This window comes from Vespula pensylvanica, chromosome 15, assembly GCF_014466175.1.
Source record: "Vespula pensylvanica isolate Volc-1 chromosome 15, ASM1446617v1, whole genome shotgun sequence".
Taxonomy (NCBI): Eukaryota; Metazoa; Arthropoda; class Insecta; order Hymenoptera; family Vespidae; genus Vespula; species Vespula pensylvanica.
In genome coordinates, this window is record NC_057699.1 from 3,315,432 (window position 1) to 3,337,726 (window position 22,295).

Sequence of the window (22,295 nt, forward strand, 5' to 3'; positions counted from 1 at the left end):
AGAGAGAGAGAGAGAGAGAGAGAGAGAGAGAGAGGAAAAGGAAGAAAATAAAAAAATATCACAAGGATTAAATATAGATAATATTTTGTTGAGATCGAAATTGTATCAACTTCAATATTTCGAAATAATGAAGCACGAAAATAAATTAAAAAACGAAGGATAAAAAAGATTTTTTCTCGAGTGATATCTTGTCATTATTAAAATAGAATAATTAATAAATCACATAAGTTAATTATATTCTATTAGTATAGGTTAGATATATAAGTTGTGGACTAGATTGATTTCTCTTGAAAAGATGAATTAGAATCGTAAGATAAAATTTTTCGTTACGAGAGTTACAATTGGTTCGTTAACGGAACGTCTCTTATTAATTTCTTTATTTCTTTCAAACTAATAAAAAACAAATGAAAATTTTTATATCTCGAGCAAAGCAATAGCACAGAGAATCAATATACTTGAAATCGATTTGCTTGAAACCACGTTTGACTGGCGATGAAAAATTTTATTTTTCAATCTGGATTTTATTTGTTTACCTTTTTCTTTTTTTTAAACTAATCACTCGATATTGATATGCCCGTCGGACGTCCGAAAGTTGTTTCTCCCGATTTTTTTCATGTGACACGTAAGATTTACTTTGAATGTAACAAACCCGCGAATAAAGTTACCCATAAAACGGTATTATACTCGATGGTATCCAATATAATCCGAGATCCTTAATAATTCAAGATTCTCGAGTCCTGAAACTAAATTCGAGATTTCCTGCTTGGAATAGTTTTGTTCAAGTTTTGTCGTTTTGCAAACGTAGGATCGTTTGACTTCATATTGTATATATTGTTCTCTCAGTATTATACGATTCGCTGTCCATAAATCATCCGTATAATCCGTATATTCTGGTAGTACATGTTTAATACCATTTATAACGGATTATCGGCATTCTGTCGCTTTTCGAAGAAAAGCGTCCGTTAGAAAGCCATTTTGAAAGCATGCTTATGGAACTAGCACGATTACATATAAATTTGATTTGATCGTAGGATAACGAAATGAAATATAATAATTGATTATTGATAATTTAATAATACCATGTAAAAACTGTAAAATATCGCATTTTAGTTTTTCCGATAGAAACATATTATAATCGACGTTATTAAAGTTTTTTGTTTTTTTTTTTTTTTGTTTTTTATAAACATACAGATCAACCAACGAAGCGAATTGCACAAAAAAGAAGAGACATTATAATACTCGTGCAAGTATTTCGTGAAACGATCGACTGCGAAATAAAAACGTGGCATCGGGCCAAGTTCTCTCTCTCTCTTTCTTTCTATCTTTCGCTCTCTATGGCCCGTTAAAAAAGGTAGGAAAAAGGGGAGAAAAAAGAGAAAGAAAAAAAAGCGTAAAGTGACCAAGTGGGAAGAAGAAAATGACGTAAAAAAAAAAAAAAAGAAAAAAAAGGAAAAAGAATGGCCATCGAGTTATTTCCGAAGAGGAATTATAATTCTTTTTCCATGCAAAGAGAAAATAATAGTGAATTTAATCGGTTTGGTATGTCATCATTTATTAAATAAAACCAAGGACTTTTAGCGAAGAAGAAACTATCATTATTATTATATCAGGTCTTATATCAGTATTTTATTCTAAAGAGAATATTTCAGAATTTTAGAATAAAGAATAAAAAAGTTTTCTTATCAGAATTGTATTCGCTAAAAGCTAAAATTGTTTTAACAATATTCCGTCGATATAAATTATCGTGAAATTCTTCTCGTCTTTAAAATATGTATTATTTCGATTGGGTAAAATATTGTATATGTATCAAGTTCCTGAATGATACAACAGGTTTAATTGAACGTACCTGTATCAAAAGATATTAGTTTTGTGTGTTCTTTTATTAATGAATCAATACAAAACTTGTATGATCTTTGAGCTGAGATACACATACACATACATATTATATATATATATTTAGCGTCTTTTATATGTCATATGCGTAAAGACCGAAAAAAAAGTTGCATCGTCTGCTTTTAGCCTTTGAGATGGTCTTGTCGTAAAAGGGTCTTCTCGATGGATCTCGGTTGGGCGAATAGAGGGGCTCTCAGCTTCCTTTGGGAAAAATCAATTTCGCTGACGCGACTCCTAATCCGATTAATTAAAGGCAGGCGCCGGAGAAAGGCCATCGAATTTTGAGACCGAACATCGTACGATGTAGGTATTATCGGCTGTATCTATGAAATTCCATTCGTGAAAAGCGTTAAAGCAGCTCGAAGAAGGAGGGTGGGTTTACCTTAGTTGGTTTTGTCGCGAGGAAAGAAGATAAAGGGATGGAGGAGACAAAGAGGAAGAGGAAACGAAAGATAACCCTTGAAAAACTGTATTAGACAATAATATGCATTGCTTTGATATTCGCTCGAAATCGTAATGCTTTGTTACGTATTTTACATCAATAAAAAGTCCGGTTGTCGTACCTTGTAACGAGCTTACCTTTTTCTTTTCTTTTCTTTTCTTTCTTTTTTTTTTTCTTTCGTTCTTTCGCTCTTTTTTTCTTTCTTTCTTTCCTTATTATATCGAATATTGTCCCTTTTGTGAGTCCTTTCGACGTTTTCTTTTACAATGGCGAGATTACAGAGGGAAAATATTGTACCTTAAGCAGAGGAAGAGATTCTCTCGTTAACGATCCGATGTATTCTTACCAATAATATTCTCTTGGTATTGGCGATGATGTTATCTAACCGAAATAGGATACCCACCATTACGATCGCATGAAAAAAAAAAAAAATTTCGCAGGTATTGTATCTATGATTTATATGCTAACCAGAGACGTCTTTTTTCTTTTTTCTTTTTACATTAATAAAAAGAAGTTGTTGATCCAGTTTATCCCATGATATATTTTTTATATCCGTGAAAAATGATAAATCAATTGTTTTATTTATCGTCGAAATATTTATCGTGCCAACTTTGTGAAGAAAATATTACGTTTGAAAGCAATTCTCGATTACACGGATTCTTTTCGAAGAGATTTGCGACTTTGTAGATTTGAGAGATGAGTTAAAAATAGATATAGAAATTCCAAAAATAATTAATCGATACGTTCCATTCCAATAGCATTATATTACTAGATATACTAGATATTGTAAGGCGTGTGAAATATTTGAGTAAAACGAATGAATAAATAAGCGATATGAAGAAAGGATAAACTTTCGGAAATACGGATAAACAGAAGGAGAGATCAGCACGTGGCAAGAGTGTTGTGTGTATGAACTATATATAATTATGGACTAAAGAACATATATTTTTGATATTATATACGTAAGGATTTATCAATTATATAATAAATTAATTATTACTAAATTTATCATAATTATAAAATGAAATTTAATAATTTTGTTAATTCAACAAATTGGAGTAGTAATACGATGGAAATTTATTCTTCGTCATGCGAATTTGAAGATCGAAAATATGTAATTGGTGCCTTATATTTTATGTTGCAGGAATCTTAGGACGAATAATTGAATTCCCTTTTGGATCAAGGCAGAAGCTTAATTTCTAGGAAGACGTTACGCGAGTTGACACGGACCGCGTTCGATTAATCGTTCTTCGAATTCCAATCGATGCAGCTTGATTAGTACTCTGCAATGTGTTATTCAACGTGACACGAACCGGTCAATGTTTCCATTTCGAAAACGTAATTCGATCCTTTACACGAACCACGCGCTTACTTTTATTTTACTTTTTTTTTTATTCCCTTTTTTCGTTTTCTTCCCCAACAGTGAATGGGACTTCGATGAACGTGCATTGGGAAACATTCCATCAATCGCAATTCTTCTATTCTCGTATATCATCTATTTACAGTGTCACACATTCGTACGCGACTTTTTATCATACATCGAATTCCTTTTAACAAAAGCCGCGATCTATAAACGAACCTCGAAGCAATTTCGCATATATCGATTGTCGAAATCGGAAGTTTTTGGTTTTCCATTCTTCATCGTTAGTCAACGGAGAGGAGCGGGCGAAGAGAAGTGAGAGAGAGAGAGAGAGGGACAGGTTCGGTTAGTAATTTTCTCGCGAATCTATTCGAGTTCGCTCGTTGTTGAGAAAGAAGGAAATAATAAAGGGAAAAGAGCAAGAAGAGAAAGGAAAAAAAAAGAGAAGAGAAAAAAGAAATTGGTAAAGAGAAAAAAAAGAAAAGAAAGAAAAGGAAAGAAAAGGACAAAAAAGAGAGACAAAGAATAAATTCAAAGGGGATCGATAAATGTAAAGGAAGTCGAAGGAGGAAGATCGTAACATTTTCCTTTGTTTATTGGAAAATCGTTGTCACGTAATCGTCAGAATCGTAAAATGGATAAGTGCGAGGGGTAAATCTTTCTCCTCAGTCAGTGAGATGTTCCCATGAGAAGAGCCGTCTGCGTGGTAATGTCTTGTTGTTGCTGGTGCTGCGACAGCGGGAACAGTACAGCCGGTCCAAGAGGAACAACAGCAGCAGCAGCAAGTGCCGTCGTAGCCGGTGGCGGAAGAAGTGTCGTGGTTGAGAACCACGTTCACGGGAGCAACGTGGTGAGCGGGGGTGGTCTTGGCATCGCGTCCGGCCTCTCGGCGATGCTCTCCCTCATCGTCGTCACCGTCGCCATCAGTACTGGCGAGTGGTTGTTGACCGAAGAAAAACTACCCAAGACGTCCTCGAACGCCTCAGTCGAGCCGGACAGCAAAGTGACTTATAGCGGGCTCTGGCGTGTTTGCGTCGCCATAAGTGAGTACATATATGTTCGACACATTTTTTCATTAACGACATTATATTATAATCTCATGAAATTTTCTCGATCTTTGTCTTACACGACAGCTGGTATGTTTGTTTACTACTTTTATTTACTATTGTTTATTTATCATTTTTATTCATTTTTATTATTTTTTTGTTTTTCATCATCTATTTATGGTTACTGATGGTGGTCAGTTGAACTTTAAAATTATACAACAAAAGTAGTTTGTTCGATGACACGAGATACGAGATAGGAGGTACCAGTTAATAATTAATGACAAAATTGTGAGATCATCGTGTAATTGATCTTTTAGAAACGTATTGTTATTAAGAAATGTTCGCTGAACGAGAAGATGAACTTTTTTTTTTTTTTTTTTTTTTTTTTAAGAATATCGCTTTTTATTGTTGATCAATTCTCATAAAAAAGTCCAGGTTTTTCTTCTTTTCTTTTCTTTTTTTTTTTCTTTAAATCGATCAAGAACAATCGATAAGTATGAATAATAGAACAAGTATTTATTGCTGTTTGCTTGCAATGGACTTTATTTTAAAAAATGAAAATATATTTATTTTAGCTCAATCGGCTATGTTACTATAGACTGTTTTTATGTCACGAATGGTGTGCTAAGTCCTTAACACTGCGTTTACATTTCCATCGATTGAGTATTATTCATCTCAATATAATACCATTGTTTACTTCGTTATTGAAGTTGTGTCTATATTTTAATGAATGTTTTTTCTTATTTGTATTCCGCATTATGTGCATTATGTGTATTATGTAAAGATGAATAGTACTTATGATTCTGAATAAATAGACCGTGGCTAGAGGTAAATAAAGACTAAAAAAGAACTTTTTGCATATAACGTGTTATATAATTAAGTTTTAATATACAAAAGAAATAATAAAAAATATTAATATCAAATATAATATATATTATATAAAGAGAATTTTCTTTGAGAAACATTTCTCAAAAAATTTTTAACGCATAAATCTCGTGATAAATATAAAAGTTATGGATATACCGCAAATAAGTTTCATTTTCAATAATTTTATCGCTACAACTTGTAGTTATTAATCCGAAATTTGAAATTTGGGCTATGTAAATTTAATAGCGAAGCAAAAAAAGATTTATTTGTTATTTCACAAGTAAAATTTCACGTTAAATTATGCCACTCTTATAGCTGTTATTTCTTACACTTGCTTTTGTTTTGGCTTCCTATTTAATTAACTAAATTGATTTTAATTATTTCGTAATAACGTGTATAACAACATTACAAACGAGATGTATAATATTTCTTTTGGCTCGTGTATGTATAAAGAAGATATAAGCTAAAACATGTGGAGTGTTCATAATAATAATTAGTTTAAACATAATAATGAAGTTAAAAATAATAATAATTAATTAGATACATCAATTTTGGTACATTTTTATATTATTAATTATATACTACAAGTTTTGATTTTATAAACATCCAAGCCTGTTCGAAATTGCTTCAATTCTTTCATTTCAAAAAACATAAATATAAATCAATTGAAATTTATAATATTTTAATAGAAATCTATTAGCACGTGTTTTACATTTTATTTACAAATTAAATATTAATTTATCGTATATGAGAACTGTGCCATTGAAAGGACTATGTTTAAAATATTATAATCACTGAAGCAGATTTAATGGATTAATTTGAATTAACCACGAAAGAAAGCATTAGAATTATCTGGCGCAGTCAGTAATGTGGTTAGAATAATTCCCTTTAAGTCTATTAAAATGCAATACAGTTTAATAAATTTCGCTATAATATAATCACAAATCGTAATTGAATTTATCGTTTTTGAGTACTTATATGAAAGAAGTATTTAATAAAATAAATTTATATATACTTATAGACTATGAAGTTAATTACGATTTTTAATATTGTTTTTTTATCTTTTGTAATATTTCGATAAAACAGACATTGGACGTTTTTAACGAATTAAATTCCTGTTTAAAGTTATAGTACCAATTAAAATATAATAGATTTTATTTGGTATAAAAAGAGAAAATTTATATTTGCTAGAAAGCTTCAGTTATTGCATTTTCCCTTCTCGAAGAATTACTTTGGTAAATTAAAAATCATTTTTCGATAGAATACAATTTTATCAATTATTGTTAATACGATCAAATCGTCTTGTGGTCCTTCCCTTGCTATTCTCTCTATATTTCTCTTCCTATATGTACGCGTAGAGATAAACGTAATGTGTAGAAATATGAGATTTGAAATATTTCGAATCTCTTCGAATTTTCTGGTGTCTATTTTAGAGATGAATTCGAATCACTTTAAGTCTGATTCGAGGCATGCAAGGTCTCGAAAGTCTCGATAAATCTCAAATCTTTTGTCAATTTTCGTTGTTCCACCGACAATGGAGTCACGAATCGCAGATACTTGAGACTCGTATCGAATCTCTATCGTCAAATCGAATCAGATTCGAAGCTTAAGGGATTTAGATTCTTCGCGCCAAAAAATTGTACGTTTCTTGGGAATTTTATGTCTTTTTTCGTTTCTTTCTGTTCCGTTGTTATCAAAAAAATAGTAAGATAAATTGAAATTCTAATAATTAGGTAGACGTTGTTACTCGATGCTTTGTTCCTATGAAAAATAAAAAATTCTCTTCTCGTCCAATTTGTTTGTATATAATGCTCTCTGTTATCTGCAGCTACCGTAAACCTCTCGACGGAAATCCGAGCTCAATGGGGTAAAATCCTAACGTTTCTGTATAAAACAGAAAAAAAATTATTAAAAATTCCAGTATTGTCCTTTTAAAATAACGATTGAGCCAAGGGGCTGACAATATTATGATGGTAATATATTTATTATTTTATATTATTATTATTATTATTATTATTATTATTATTATTATTATTATTATTATTATTATTATTATTATTATTATTATTATTGAAAACAAATATATTTAATATTTATTTTATCGAGCGGCTAAAATCAATACATACAATTAAACTAATTAGTAGTAGGTAATAATGTATTTTGTCCAAAAGAGATTAAATTTATATTAAGAATAAAGGCATCGAAGTTAATGCTCGATAATATATTTAATGCCTCGTAAATCATGTGAAGAAATGATAAGAGAACTATCTTTGATCTTAGAGTTGCTTTGAAGTCACTAGATTCTCGGAGTCCTGCATTGAAAGGACTCGATTTTAGAAGAGGATCTTTTGAGGGACGATCTCCAGATAATAATATAAATCCGAGTGTTATTCGATTTGATGGTGTCGAGATCAGTACAGATATGACCGGTACAGTAGGATAATGGAAAATGGAAAATATTGAAAGAAAGAAAGAAAGAGAGAAAAAAGAGAGAAAAAAGAAAGAGAAAAAGAAAGAAAGAAAGAAAGAGAAGGGGAAAGGAAGGAGGAAAAGGAACAGAGGGATGATAGTGGAGTGGGTGGTAGTGGTGGTGAAAGGGATTGATGCCGATAAAACCTTCGCGAGTTTCTTTGAAAGTGCATCTAAGCATTTCCACGCGTGAAATTGTATCCGAGAAAAATTTCATTCGCTACCACTTGACCTTTCTGTCCGATGTCGCTCTATTCTCCTTCGTCCCATTTATTCTTCTCTTTTAACATTTAATGAAAACTATCCGGCTTAACGATAATGTAAGCCAACCGCCAACGTACTTACTTGGTTCATATAAAGAAAAAAAAAAAAAAAAAAGGAAAGAGGAGGAAAAAAGAAAGAAAGAAAGAAAAAGGCAAAGGAAATAAAGGATTTTTTTAAATTAACGCTAACAATTCTTTTTCTTTTATTTTAAATTTATTTTAAATATTTTTTTTTTGTTATTTATAACATGACGTTATTGCAAAGATGTTATTATCTTTTTTTTTTTATGGGATCGAGTACTTTGAAATATTTTCATTTCGTTTATTGTTAAAATATGTAGTAGCAGACGGATATTACTTTTTTATTCGTAAATTTATTCATTTTAATAAAATAGAGTATGTATAGGTATATATATATATATATGTATATATTTATTAAGAAAATAGTTTTACTGGATCGGTTATTTAACTCGTACATTTTATATTATGTTATAAAAAATAACTTATAATAAATAAATTCGTTCTTTGGAAATATTGAACGTATAATAGTAGTAGTAATACTCTTGAACATCAAGTTAGAATTTTCAATATTAACTTGTGTAAGAATTTATATCTAATTGAAAATACGACATATAAAATATTTTAAGAGACAAAATTTTTTCCACTCGACGAAGCTTTATGTTTGTATTTTTGAATTGAAAAACGAATCGATCTGTGCACATGACGTAGTCAAGTATCAACCAGTGGTTTTTGAAAAATACATGTAGATATTTCAAAAAGTGACACAAAAATACACTAGAATTTCGATTACAATCAATCAAACGTTTTATTGTTCAAACAATGTATTTTCTTCTCCATTCAAGCAGATACATCCTATATAAAGCTTCTTTCGTTTCGTCAACGATCAAAATAAAATTTGTTCAGAATAATTCTTTATCAAATCGATGATAAAAATCGAATGAAATCCAATTTCGATGACGTGTACTCCAATTAAAAGATTTTCATTATTTTAGATTTTGACACAGGAGAATACAAATTTATACATAGATAATTCAAATAGTTTAAATGATTTTGTACTCTAACAAAAATAGTACATGTAAATTTGAATGTAATTCATTTATTTGTTATTTTTTTTTGTTCAATTTTTAATTGTGTAAACGCAACTGATAGGAAATCCACAAATCAAAAAATAATGCAATTTGATAATTTTCAACTGGTCAAAAATATAACAAATATATTTATCGTCGTTGAAAGATTCTTATGGATTTGTTTTTTTATTAGTTAAAGTTTATTATTGCGGTTAATTGCTAAACAAATGCAAACAATCTGACGTAACTAATTTAAATCAATTGAAATCAAACTGAAACTTAAAATAAATTAATTAAAATCAAATCGAACATTGATATTATGTCCAATTGTTGGAGATGCATCACAAATGTTTAAATAATGATTAAGGATACAGATACTTGATTTTAAATAACGAAATGAATTTTATTGATTCTGATAATGGAAAATATACTTAAAATATAGAACGTGCTTGGCGGGAAACCAGGTTTGGCCAATATTCCACGTTTCGGAACTCGTTTTGAAAAGGCACATAGCGTAGTGCATATCGTAGAATTTTTATTCCGACGGTAATACGATTATGACTGCAGCATAATTGCAATTAGTACGAATAATAATTCACCCATAAAATTTTATATAATTGTTTTTTTTTTTTTTATATTATATTGTTCGATAAATTCGTGTATTCGAACAGTGACGTTTCTATATATACCTACTCTTCTAATATACCTAACTATTTAATTTTTTTTTATTTAAAGAGAGAGAATAGCAAAGGACATTTGGTCTAATATGTAACGTTAGACGTAAAGCTTTCGCCGGATTCAGGCCTATGTTTCTCAGATAGAAATAGCTGTTAGGAATGGTACTCGGCAACTCGAAGGATTTTGTTGAAATGGGGAGAGAGAAGAAGGGAACACACTAGGTCGGAAATGACTCGTTACCCGGGGCACCGGAAACCACTCTCCTTCTGCTAACCCCATCAGTCGGTCTCGATTCATTTCTACGAGTCTACGAACGAGCGTCGGAACGATGCCTCTTGGCTATGCTGTTGGATGAAGAGCAGGAGGAGGAGGAGGAAAAAAAGAAAAAGAAAAAGAAAAAAATGGAGGAATAGGAATGAAAGGAAACCATTTACCGATGAGCACAGCGTTCGACAGCGGGATAGCTTCTTATTGCGGTCGAACGATCTTGAACCTCTTGCTCTGGGATTTGAAATCAGCAATGGAGTAGGCAAGAAAACGAGGAGCGTTAACAGGACGTATAGGAAGATGTTTGCTCGAGGAAAATTCTTTTCTCTTCTTATTTCTTTTTGTATTTTTTTGTTCTGCTTCTTCTTTTTTTTCTTTTTTTTTTTTTTTAAGTTTCTCTCTCGCGTTGTTTCATTCAACATTCAGAAATTAATCGCTTTGTACATTTTAGAGTAGTAATTCAGATGTCAAAATCGTCGAAGTGTTTGTGTAGAGTGTTTATAAATATAAATGGATCTTAATAGTTGATTATATATATATATATATAAAATGTATGGTATATATATAAATAATTATTATTTTAAAAAGATGTAAAGATTTATCTATTCGGTAGTTCAACGTTAGCAGTGTATGTAGTAATATAGAAGACATTAAACACAATTACTTTATAGTACAGTGTTATATACCTATTAGCACTATATCGTAAAAATATAAATTTCATTAACGACATCAAAGTCGGTGCAACTTCTCCCTTGTATTATGTGAACCGGTATTATTAGCTGGTGTTAGGTATATGTAAAATTACTTTTCGTAACATCTAATTACCTTCGGCTCGAATCTTATTCCTTGTTATTCCGAAAAGACGATCAGAGAGATAAGCGAAAAAATTCACGCTTCGTTCATTTATCCGCGCCGAAGGGTAATTCCGTTGGAAAGAAGCAGAGAAAAAAAAGGAAGAAAAAAAAAAGGAAGAAAAAAAAGGAGAAGGAAAAAAGGAAAGAAGAAGAAGATGAAGAAGAAAAAAAAGGACGAATTAAATCGCCCGTAAGAAGGCGTCGAGAAGGGTTCTCGTGGAAAACTGGTAGAAATTGGTTTTTCCTCACAGTAACTGGATTTCTTGGCGCTTTTATTAACGCCTGCACGACGACGGTCAGCTGGGTAGCTACGCCACGAATAAAAGCGGAAAAAAGGAGAAAGTAAATCGGGGGTAACTTCTTTGCACGAACTTAATATAATAATTTTTCGTTAAAATCGTGAGAACAACAAGGGAGCAACGAAAAAAGAAGAGTTATTGAGAGGAAGAAAACTAGACGACGATGAGAGGGTGAGATATTAGGGAGAGGAAGAGAGAGAGAGAGAGAGGAGAGCAAATTAAAAACGAGAGGTTCTATGTCTTTCTTTCTTTTTTCTTTTATTTTTTGTTATTTTTTGTTTTGATCTCGTTTCGTTTTATAACACATTATGAATGGATGACATTATATAAATGTGTGCGTATAGTGAGTCAATAACTATTACCATCTCCGTTATCTCTGTTATTTTCGGTTTTATCGATGGTTTTTGCAATAATGCATAATGCAAAATGTACTTGCAATAATGCATATAATGCATAATCGTAAATATGTAATCCTCCATGTATCATTGATCTTTTTCCTCTGATATATATTTTTTTTAATATTAATAACCATAAAAGAAAAATATATATCGCTTGTTACAGTAATGCACGAATCATCAGATATATATTTTTCTTTTTTTGTTATTTTTTTTTTTTAAATGATATAAATTTTTCAAATAAATATTGAAATGTGAAAGTACTCGTACAAGTTATCGTATAAGTTACTTTTTTTCTCTTTTTAATTGATTGGTTTTTGTTAAAAAATTAATCTTTCTATTTCTCTTGTTTTTATTCTTTAATATATTTTAAGAAAAAATTAATTTAATAGCCGCATAAAATGATGTCTATGAAAAAAGTTTTTAATACTTTGCGTTGGCCATTGTTTGAACATATTTTCGAGAATGTATATGTACCTATACATATATAAGATTGGTTTCGTAATACGTAGAAAATATTGCAGTGTCAGATTTTGAAATTTATAACATATTAGAAAAGTTTATATACGACCTTATTTCAAGTTTCAAGTTAGGCGTTCATTCCCGTGTTTCACCGGTTGTCCGTTTACTTTTATGGTAAATATTTAATAAGATCATTGTTAACTTGTTAAAAAAGTTTAACGTGTCTCCTCATAATCTCTTGAATGTTATTAAAAAGTTACGAAGCAAAATGAAACTCCGGGCATTGTGGAAATATTTCAGAAAATCCATTAAACTGAGAGATGCGTATCCATCATTTAATAGGAGAAATTATATATTTTTTATCACGTCTGCTAAACGTGGATTATTTCGTTAATAATGCTAACTTACGATACTTATATACTACGTAAGTAGATATAACATACGAAAATTCGTTTGTTTAAACGCTTACGTGTATTTTTCTATTTATACGAACTTTGTTTTTGTCTTTTTTTTTTTATTCTTTTTGAATTTTAATCGTTGGTCGCACCGCAAGACATTTTCATTAGATTATTTTACTTAAGAGAGTCATAAATTTAAATATTGCACATTATTCATCTAAAAATTATTCGCGTATAATACTTCTTCGAATAAATATATTTTTCCTTGAATGTAGATAAGAGAGCTAAATCAAAAAATAGAAGAAAGAAACAAAAAAAAAGAAAAAAAAATGAAAATATTCCGCTTCGATATGTTTCAGGCTCGCGCATGGAATACGAGTGTTCAAGTATCGACTATTTTCCAAACGAGGAATACAGTCCCGATCCCAGTGACTCAACGATGGCGATTCCATGTGAGTTAACACCTGTCATTCTTGTAGCGAAAGTTCGTAAAACGAATGCATTTATAAATGAAATAGTATTCAGCAGAGCAGCAGTATCAGCAGAACAGTAATAACAGTAGAGGGAAAGAGAGAGTGAGAGAGAGAGAGAGAGAGAGAGAGAGAGAGAGAGAGAGAGAGAGAGAGAGAGAGAGAATTTGTTTCTAAAACTATCAAAGTGTCACACGAGCTGCATTAGGAATCGAACTTTACTATGGCGCGAACTACGTGAGTTTCGGTAATGGAGATGTTTCTTGTAAATTCGAGGTAGGATGATTAACGAGCTGATTTATTTGATCTTTCACGTCGTACCTTCTCGTTTATATTTATATATCGATGAGTTTTGGCACGTGAAATCTGAGATGAAAAGAACGTTGGGGGAGAAAAAAAAAGAAAAGAAGAAAAAGAAACTGTTCTTCCCGGTGTGCAAAGTTTTCAGGAAATAACGAAGAAGTTTGCAATAGAGAGACCTGGAGATTCAGGAGGCAAAGTTTCAAAACTACGATCTGCGAATTTCCGAAGAGACAAGTAAGATAGAGGAAGAGAGAGAGAGAGAGAGAGAGAGAGAGAGAGAGAGAGAGAGAGAGAGAGAGAGAGAGAGAGAAAGAAAGAACCTTGGAAGTAATAGGAATAGGAGAAACGAACGTTCTTATATATGTAATAATAAATTAACCTATTCTTACCGATGTGCTTTCCGTAGTTTCCAAGTTTTCGTGGTTCCTTCTGGTTAATATCATCATTTCGTATGTAGTAGCATAATCTTGACAAAATATACGATTTCTACACGAGATCATCTTATAATTTTCAAATTAAAGGCGTTAGATACCTTCTTGGCGCCACAAAATAGTATTAGTATTTCAGGAATATTTTTTATTTTCTTTTTTTTTAGCTTTCTCTTTTTGTTTTGTTTTTTATTTTTGGGTTTTTTTCTTTTTTTCATGAAAAATTTCAAATATTGAAATATTAACGAGTTCGATAAAATCGAAAGGCAAAAAATAACGAATCAACCAGCGTTGTTTATCATTTAAACGGGAAATTTGGAATATTCAATTGATGAAAAATAAATGGGAAAGCGCAGTTATTTTTTCTTTTTCTTTTTTCTCTTTTTGGAAATCTAGGAATTTATTGTTATTCGCTTTGCACTTTATGAAGCTAATTAAAAGATATATTGATAATCTTCATTTATTTATTTATTTACTTTTTTCTTTCATAAAAAATTGTATTCATTTCTCTGTTGCATGAAACTAAGTACTTGTCAGAATAAATTTTATAATATATCTGTATTATAAGAAATGTTGAGAGTCATGTAAAATCAGAAACTAGAATAATTATATCGAGATTCTCTTACAATTAAAAGTTTAAATTGAATCTGCCAAAAGTAAGGACCGTAGTAAATTAACCGTACAATTTGTTACTCGATCTATTATATATATATATTTTTTTTTTAACTTCAAACTTGCATTTTCTACTTTCATTACTGTCGTGATAAGGGAGAAGGAGAAGATCGTGAAATTAATCGTTTGGAAAATTGTTTAGTAAATGAATTATATTTTTTATATATCCTCCTTGATAATAATAGGATAAATGAGAGAGCACGATCGCCATTATTTAAAATGTCAGTGGTCTTGCAAACTTCGTTTTTAAAAATTTTATATGTTTCGGTTTAAAACTTTCGAAAGTTTCCTTTCTTTTTGTTTTTCTTTTTAAGACTTTTCACTTGAATTTTTCACATCGATTTTCTTTATTCAGTTAGACTGTTTAAGTCGAAAAACAATTTTACGATCGATACAATAGCTCATGAGACGGGGTGTAGGTTGGTGAGATTTAATTCGATCGATGTAGACGACGTTCAACATAGTAGACAATAACGCGCAAGATGGTAAACACAAGAGGAAGGGATTGAGATGAGAAGTGAGGAAGTTGACGATACGAAAACAGAGATAGGTATACGCGTCAGGATGGATGTGTCACGATAGATATGTCAAAACAGACGTGTGAGGAATATCAAGTGGTTAAAAGGAAATTTTGAAATTCTAAAAATTACCAAAGTCATTTTAAGTGGCAGCTGCCGCGTGTCCGCTTTTTCTACATTCAAGGACGTATTCACCTACAGTAGGGAAATTGTGTTTTTCAAACGTGTTTTTCTCCAAATATTATTTTTACCAATCAATCGTGACGAACATGTCGAGAACTAATCGATCGATATAAATCGGTTTTATTTCAAATTAAAGAATTTCAAATTAAAGATTCTTTACGAGGACTGATGAATCTGTAATTATTTCGAGTTTTCTTTTTTATTTTACATTTACTGATTTCTAAGGAAAAGTAAAATTGTGAGAAAAAAAATCTGTGAGAAAAGAAAAGAAAAGAAAATGATATTTAATTTCAAATTTCTAGGAAAACGATGGAAGATCTTTTTTGTTTTTCTTTTTTTTTCTTCTTTTTTTTTTTTTTTTTTTTTACTTTCATACGTCCACCCTCTCGAAAATTTTATGTAGTTTAAAAATACGTTCGACTTTTATTTCTTCGGTTCAGAATTACAGTCGCATTGTGTGTATGTCATATCCTTGGAAAAGAATTTTTGTCAAAAGTGGATAGGAAAAGAAAAAAATTAATAAAAAAGAAATATAAAAACAAATTATACCATTTGGAAATTGAACTTTTTATATCTTCCAAATATTATATATAATGAGATATTGAAAAACATAGGTTGTCGTCTTGTATATATCTTGTTATCGAAAAAAGAAATTTCTAAAAAAATAACCTTTTTCCACTTTAAGCGGAACCTCCCCTTAAGTCGTGGGGTTACAGAATGATTGATGATGGAGGTGTTAAAAAAGAAGTTGCCTAGCTATGTGATAAAGCGATTACATTTCGATCGTGGGGCATTGGTCGATCATCGATAGAAGCTACTGCAGGAAATTTCGATCGAGCCGCGTCAATTGCTCTGCTCTATGGGGATCTATGGATAGGAGGAGAGAAAGGGCCACATGGGATCCATATAGGCCGTTATGGTTGGACACAGCTAGCCTAGAAAATTCGTTTTACGTTGAAGATTGACGTAGACCTACTACGTTTTCGCGAATTAATGGTTTAAGAACGCAATTTCTTTACTTTTGAATAATACTTTTTGAATATAACGTTGTAACAATGCATTAGATCATCTATAGATAATTTACAATTGTTTCGTAGTTTCGTTTTGTTCCTTACACAAATAACACGATGATGAAACGAATTTATTTTTTATTTCGACGTTAGAGAAATGACCAGCGTCGCATTTTCGTGATGTGTTTATACTCGGCTGTCTTGTCGAATTACTTGGCAGAGAGAAAGAGAGAGAGAGAGAGAGAGAGAGAAAGAGACTCATTCTCAATTTAGATTTCATATGTATAACACGATATTTCATTTAATGTTATGTTCATGATGATTACCTCGACGATTGAGAAATAACCAGTGCCGCATTTTCATTTTTCGTTTAAACTCGACTCTTTCCGAGATTTCAACTCTCAATTTAAATTCTCATTTTAGATTCTCCTTTTATAATCATGTTTTGAACTCTCGACTAACTGTGCTGAAAGATGATTAATGATTAGACGATTAATAGAGGAATATTTATAGAAAGATTTACACCATTATATGTATATCCGGATATCGAATATTTGTTTAATCATCTGCATTCAACGAATGCTGCCGAGTTATTTTGATCCGAATATTTTAATGATCGCTTAACCGCAATCTATAACACTACGTTTTTTTTTTTTTTTTTACGTTCATGGAACGTTCGTACAGAATTATTTATAATGATCATTGAGAGAAAGTTTAAAGATCGTACAATGTCAATATAATTTTTTCAAATAAAAAAACAACTTTTTTTTTAATCGAATTTTCTTAACCAATTTATATGAAAAAAATTTTGCCGAAGAAGGATAGGGTAAATATATCCAAAGTGTAGTATAATCTTTCAATCGAAGCTTATAGGATTTAAGTATATGCATTGACTTTTACATATATATTTGGAATAAATGATCAGAAAAACGGCATTCTAATGAACTGTTTAGGAATTAGATTTATGTAATTTACTTGTAGATATAAATTCTTGTGAAATACAACGAAGTTCCTTCTCTTTCTTTCTCTCTCTCTCTCTCTCTCTCTCTCTTTAGCTTATTTATATTAGGATTAGATCTGAAAGTTCTTATCGCGATGCAAAGAGAAAAATTGATCAAGTGAATTGTTAAAGTCAAACCAATCAAATTAATAATTAGAATTAAAAATATCAGAATAATAAAAATGGTAATTACTTTAGATTATCTAATAATTGTTTAATTATTTTGTCTCGTATCGTTTTCAAATTTCTATCCTTGTATGAAATTATTATAATATTGCATAAATCTTATGAATATATATATATATATATATATATATATATATATATATAATATATGCATATTTTTTTTTAATTTCAAGTACGATTAGTTGAAAGTTCCTGTAAATTAATGTTTTATTACATTATCAATTATTTGTATATAATACTTGTCTCTTTTCTTTTTCTTTTTTTTTCTTTTTATTTTTTCAAATAATTTGAATTATTTAATATTTATAAAAGAATTTCCTTTAAAGTAAATTTTTGAATGCATACCGTATCGGAATTTTGATCCGATGTAAATTTTTGCGATTCTTCATAGTGAAATTTTATCCCTTTAGCATTCCATTAGATTAATTTATTATTCATAATAAGATTTTAATTTTCTCGCCCTGCGAATTCGCGTCTTACAATGATTATATAGAGGTTGAGGAATTTATAACTTGATCAATATTCCCTGATTTATTAAGCTTATAATACATTATTCGGATAGAAGCGGCTTTCGATGCTTCTATTTGAAAGATATCGATACAATTTTCTCATGAAAGCTATTAAACCATTTAGATACCTTTGGTATAATTTTATATACCATGATATTGAAGTTTAGTGATCCTTCAATATTTTCCAACAAACTTTTCATTATAGAAGAATAGTTTGAAAATTTACTTGTTCGTTAGATATGATGTTAATCTACTAATGAACTATTTTCTTATCTTCTTATTTAAATCTTTGAAATAATTCGATCATAATTTTTGTATATATACATATATTATATATTATATTACTAATATATTAAATAAATAAATACTAATACTTAGTATTTATTTATTTAAATACCAATATTACGGTAAATAAAACTATCTACTTTCATTCGCAATAGTTGCATTAATTTTTGACTTTAACGATAAGAGAATGAAAATTTTTTCTTTGCAACATTTCAGGTATTATATTATATTCTTGTTTAATAATTTTTTTACGATAATTTATTAAAACATTTGATTAATTAAAAACATACATAAGAAAAGAATAAAAAATCTTCGAAACTTACGATTTAATTAGAAATCGGATGTTTTATTTCGTAGTTTTACAATATTTTACATATGAAATCATACTTTTCTTTTTTTTTTTTTTTTCTTTTATTGCTTCTAACAAAAGAGACTTCATTTCGTGTTCACTTTTTCCGTATAAACTTTTAAAACAAATACAACGATATACTGATTACAATACGGTCATAAATTTCGTTAAATTCTTCGCTTGTAAATAACCGGGGTAACACCGGGATGTAGTAAGTACACTTACACTAATAAAACATACCCGGATATTTTTCATTTGCCCGTAGTATTTCCGTGTAGCTGGATACCCGGATACAGGTTGGCTAGTAATTACACTATTTTTAATTACTTAACATTTCCTCATCCTACTAGTTTGGTCTAAACGATTGTTAAATATCGTAGTAAGATTAGATTTTGTAATATTAATAAATCTGATATGTATACGTATGATTACAATTGATATTTGAGCTATATGTATATATATATATATATATATATATATATATATATATCTCATAAATAATAAATTGTTAAGTTCCATCAACGATATGATAGCTTTTACAACGATATTGGTTTTTTAGATACGACCGCAGGGAATGCTTTATTCAATCAACAGCGCGAAAAATGTTACCTCACTATATAACTTCTGATGAAAATGGAATTTTCCAATTCTGTTTGAATTCTGTAGAAATTATAACGAATTTAAATTTGTATAGATATGTTTGAATTTTTTTTTCCTTTTTTCTTTTTTAATGACAAATTGGCCTTATCAAGAATAATAAAATTTTATATACATATTTGTATTTGTGTTATGCTAAAATTTCTTCTTATAATTTCAAATTAATCGCTCGAAGAAATGTATTGAAAATGATGGTCAATTTGTTATAAACACTTTTTATGTTACAAAATTTACGAAAGGATCAAAATGTATTTATTGAAATTGTAAAGTATATTTTAATAATACGTGGAAATATTTTGTTTAAAAGATCGACATTTTTTTCGAATTTTTTAAATGAAATTTTCGAAGAATATTCTTAAAGGATATTACTGTCGAACAAATATTTTTGATAAAACGATTTTTCTCTTTTAATTTTTTAGATGGATGCAACCGTTTATATATGCAAAATTCAAAATATATTAAATACACGTACTGATATGTATTATATAATTTTATACATTCAAAAAGCAAATGTCAATATACGTATTTCCCGAAAAGGTTTTTGCATGGTATCATTTTTCTCTTGATCCATCTCTGAATTATGTTCGTTGGGAAAGAAATTTTTTTTATTGCGAATTAAAATTGCTCTTCTATTGACATTAAAATTTTCACGTAGTCGAAAGCAAGCATTCACTACGTTCATGATATAATCTTCATTTTTGCTTTAAATATCTCGTCAAAATGACTTTTTCTCTTTCTCTGTTTCTCTCTTTCTCTCTCTTTTTTTCAATTATCCCAGATCTCTACGATCTCAGCCATTTAATAAAATTTTTATTAGTCATAGGAAACATATTGAGAAAATTAAAAATCGTTTTGCAATAATTCGAAGAAAAATGTGACAAATCTTTTACTCGTTTCATTATGATATATAGATTTCTTAATTTCAATATATTTTTTTGTTCTTTTTTTCTTTGAATGTTGACAAAATAAAATGAGATAAAATAAATTAGTGGAGTGTAATAAATATCAATTTAATAAAAAATTTTTTTTTGTTACTTTTGTACCTTGACAAAATCGTCCTCTATGAAATAGTTGCAATACTTTTTTTTTTTCTACTTATTCGTTGAAAGCTAAAAACTTTTATTTAGAAACATTTCTTTATAGGATAGGAGATATTTGATCATATTATAGTTTAAAATGACATACATTACATGATATAAATATAATTCAAATAAAGTTCTTGATAAACCGAATGAAAATTCGTAACAAATATATAAACATTTCGTTTCTGTAAAAAGTTATGTTGAACGAATCTTTTCTCGCGATATTTATTATATCCATGCGAGTTATGAGAAATTTTTTATACGCTACTGAAATTGTTGCAAATGAGTTGGCCGTGTTCAAAAGAAAGCAAACAAAAAAGTAGGAGATATGAAATATTACGTTTATTGAAGAGATATGTATTAAAGAGGAAAAAAATCAAATAAAGAAGTTATATCTATTATCATTTCTTTGAGTATTCGAAAACTCTTGTAAATGTAAAATTTGAATAATATAAACGTTCAGTTATTTTAAGTTTTAATTATATAAATTCTTACCACTTAATAATCTTTCTCGAATATCTCATTTATATTTTGAATAAACTACTTTTATTTTTTTGAGGAAGAGGAAAATATTATCAAAGAATCAGAGCTCTCTCTCTTTCTCTTTCTCTCTGTCTATTTGTCGTGGAAATTCATGAATTTTAATGACGATTGTTTCATCGTTTACGTTTCGACTTAACTCGTCTTTCTTTTTTTCTTCCCTTTTTTTTTCATTTTCTTTTTTACCATTCCAGATGCAGTTACAAAGTCAGCTATGTTTTTCTTTGCGGCGACGTCGTTGCTCGTAATCGCGGAAGTTTGCTATTTCGCCGCACACATTACGCATCCGAGGCACAGACTTTGCGTCTTCGTAGCTGGGGTAGTATTTATAGTTTCAGGTAAGTCGTAGGATAAGGTAAATAAAAATTCTCAGTTATATCGGAGGAGATAATTGGACGAGGATATACTCGGATAAAAAGAGAAGGATAAAAGGAAATGATGATATTTTTGTTAAATTCATTTGTAAAGGTAGATCCATTAATGTAAGCTCGAGTAGGTAATATTATAAAAGTGATAGAAAAGAAATTTTCTTTGTACTGTTTGACGATATTTAATAAAGAATTTAATAATTCTTTATTATGTGTTTCACAGGGTGAGATTGCTTTTTTTCTTTTTTTGTTGTGCCATGTAAAAATATCTCGAAAACAACACGTTTTTTAAAATAGAAAAGGAGGAATAAAACGAAGAATAAAAAAAGAAAAAAGACCGAAATAAAATTTATTTGATTTTGTTTCTTTTGTTCAACGTCAACTTTGTTTATTCATTTTTTGTTTCTTTTTTTCTTTTTTTACTTAAAATACGATAGTGTTAGAAAGGTTATAGACTAGAAAACGTCCATCGAATCAGAACAAAAATAATACTGTTATGTTTGCTCGACTTCCATTCACCATCACTCGAAACCAAACAATTTTTGTTTCAAAATTTCCTTTAAAAAATGTTTTAAAAAATGTTTTCACGATATTTTGGTGACTTGATTAAAAACAAAAAAAAAAAAAGAATTTCACCCTCGTATAGGATTATAAATTTTTTCATTTATCGTATATAGCAGTCATATGAAGGATTACGTACTGTTCATTCGTTAATTCTGATTGGACAGAGAGAAGCTTAAATTGGATTAAATTTGAAATAATTCCACATCATAAAAACTAAATATCGAGAAGCGACGTTTTAAATATTTTATCGAAAGAATGGTTCGCATGTGTTAAATTTGGACTATTCCTACAGGCTTACTCATGTTGGTTGGAATGGTCATGTACATATCAATTTTTAAAGCCGAAGTTGGCAGCAAACTCAGGCCACGATCGTCGTTTCAGGTAAATCAT

The 22,295-nt window shown here is 29.7% G+C and overlaps 1 protein-coding gene across 5 annotated transcripts in view; it reads left to right on the top strand.

The window, feature by feature from the left end:
• LOC122634662 (voltage-dependent calcium channel gamma-7 subunit) overlaps positions 1-22,295 on the top strand; it is a 32,420-nt gene that overhangs the window by 4,542 nt on the left and 5,583 nt on the right. For 4 of the 5 annotated variants that reach the window (XM_043823812.1, XM_043823813.1, XM_043823811.1 and 1 more), the window contains 4 exons: positions 3,480-4,738; positions 13,141-13,233; positions 21,168-21,311; positions 22,198-22,286. In XM_043823812.1, coding sequence (XP_043679747.1) covers positions 4,381-4,738; positions 13,141-13,233; positions 21,168-21,311; positions 22,198-22,286 — 684 coding nt within the window. In that variant the 5' untranslated portion in view covers positions 3,480-4,380. Of the gene's footprint in view, positions 1-2,019; positions 2,197-3,479; positions 4,739-13,140; positions 13,234-21,167; positions 21,312-22,197; positions 22,287-22,295 lie in introns of all 5 variants that reach the window. The other variant, XM_043823815.1, reaches the window with a different exon arrangement.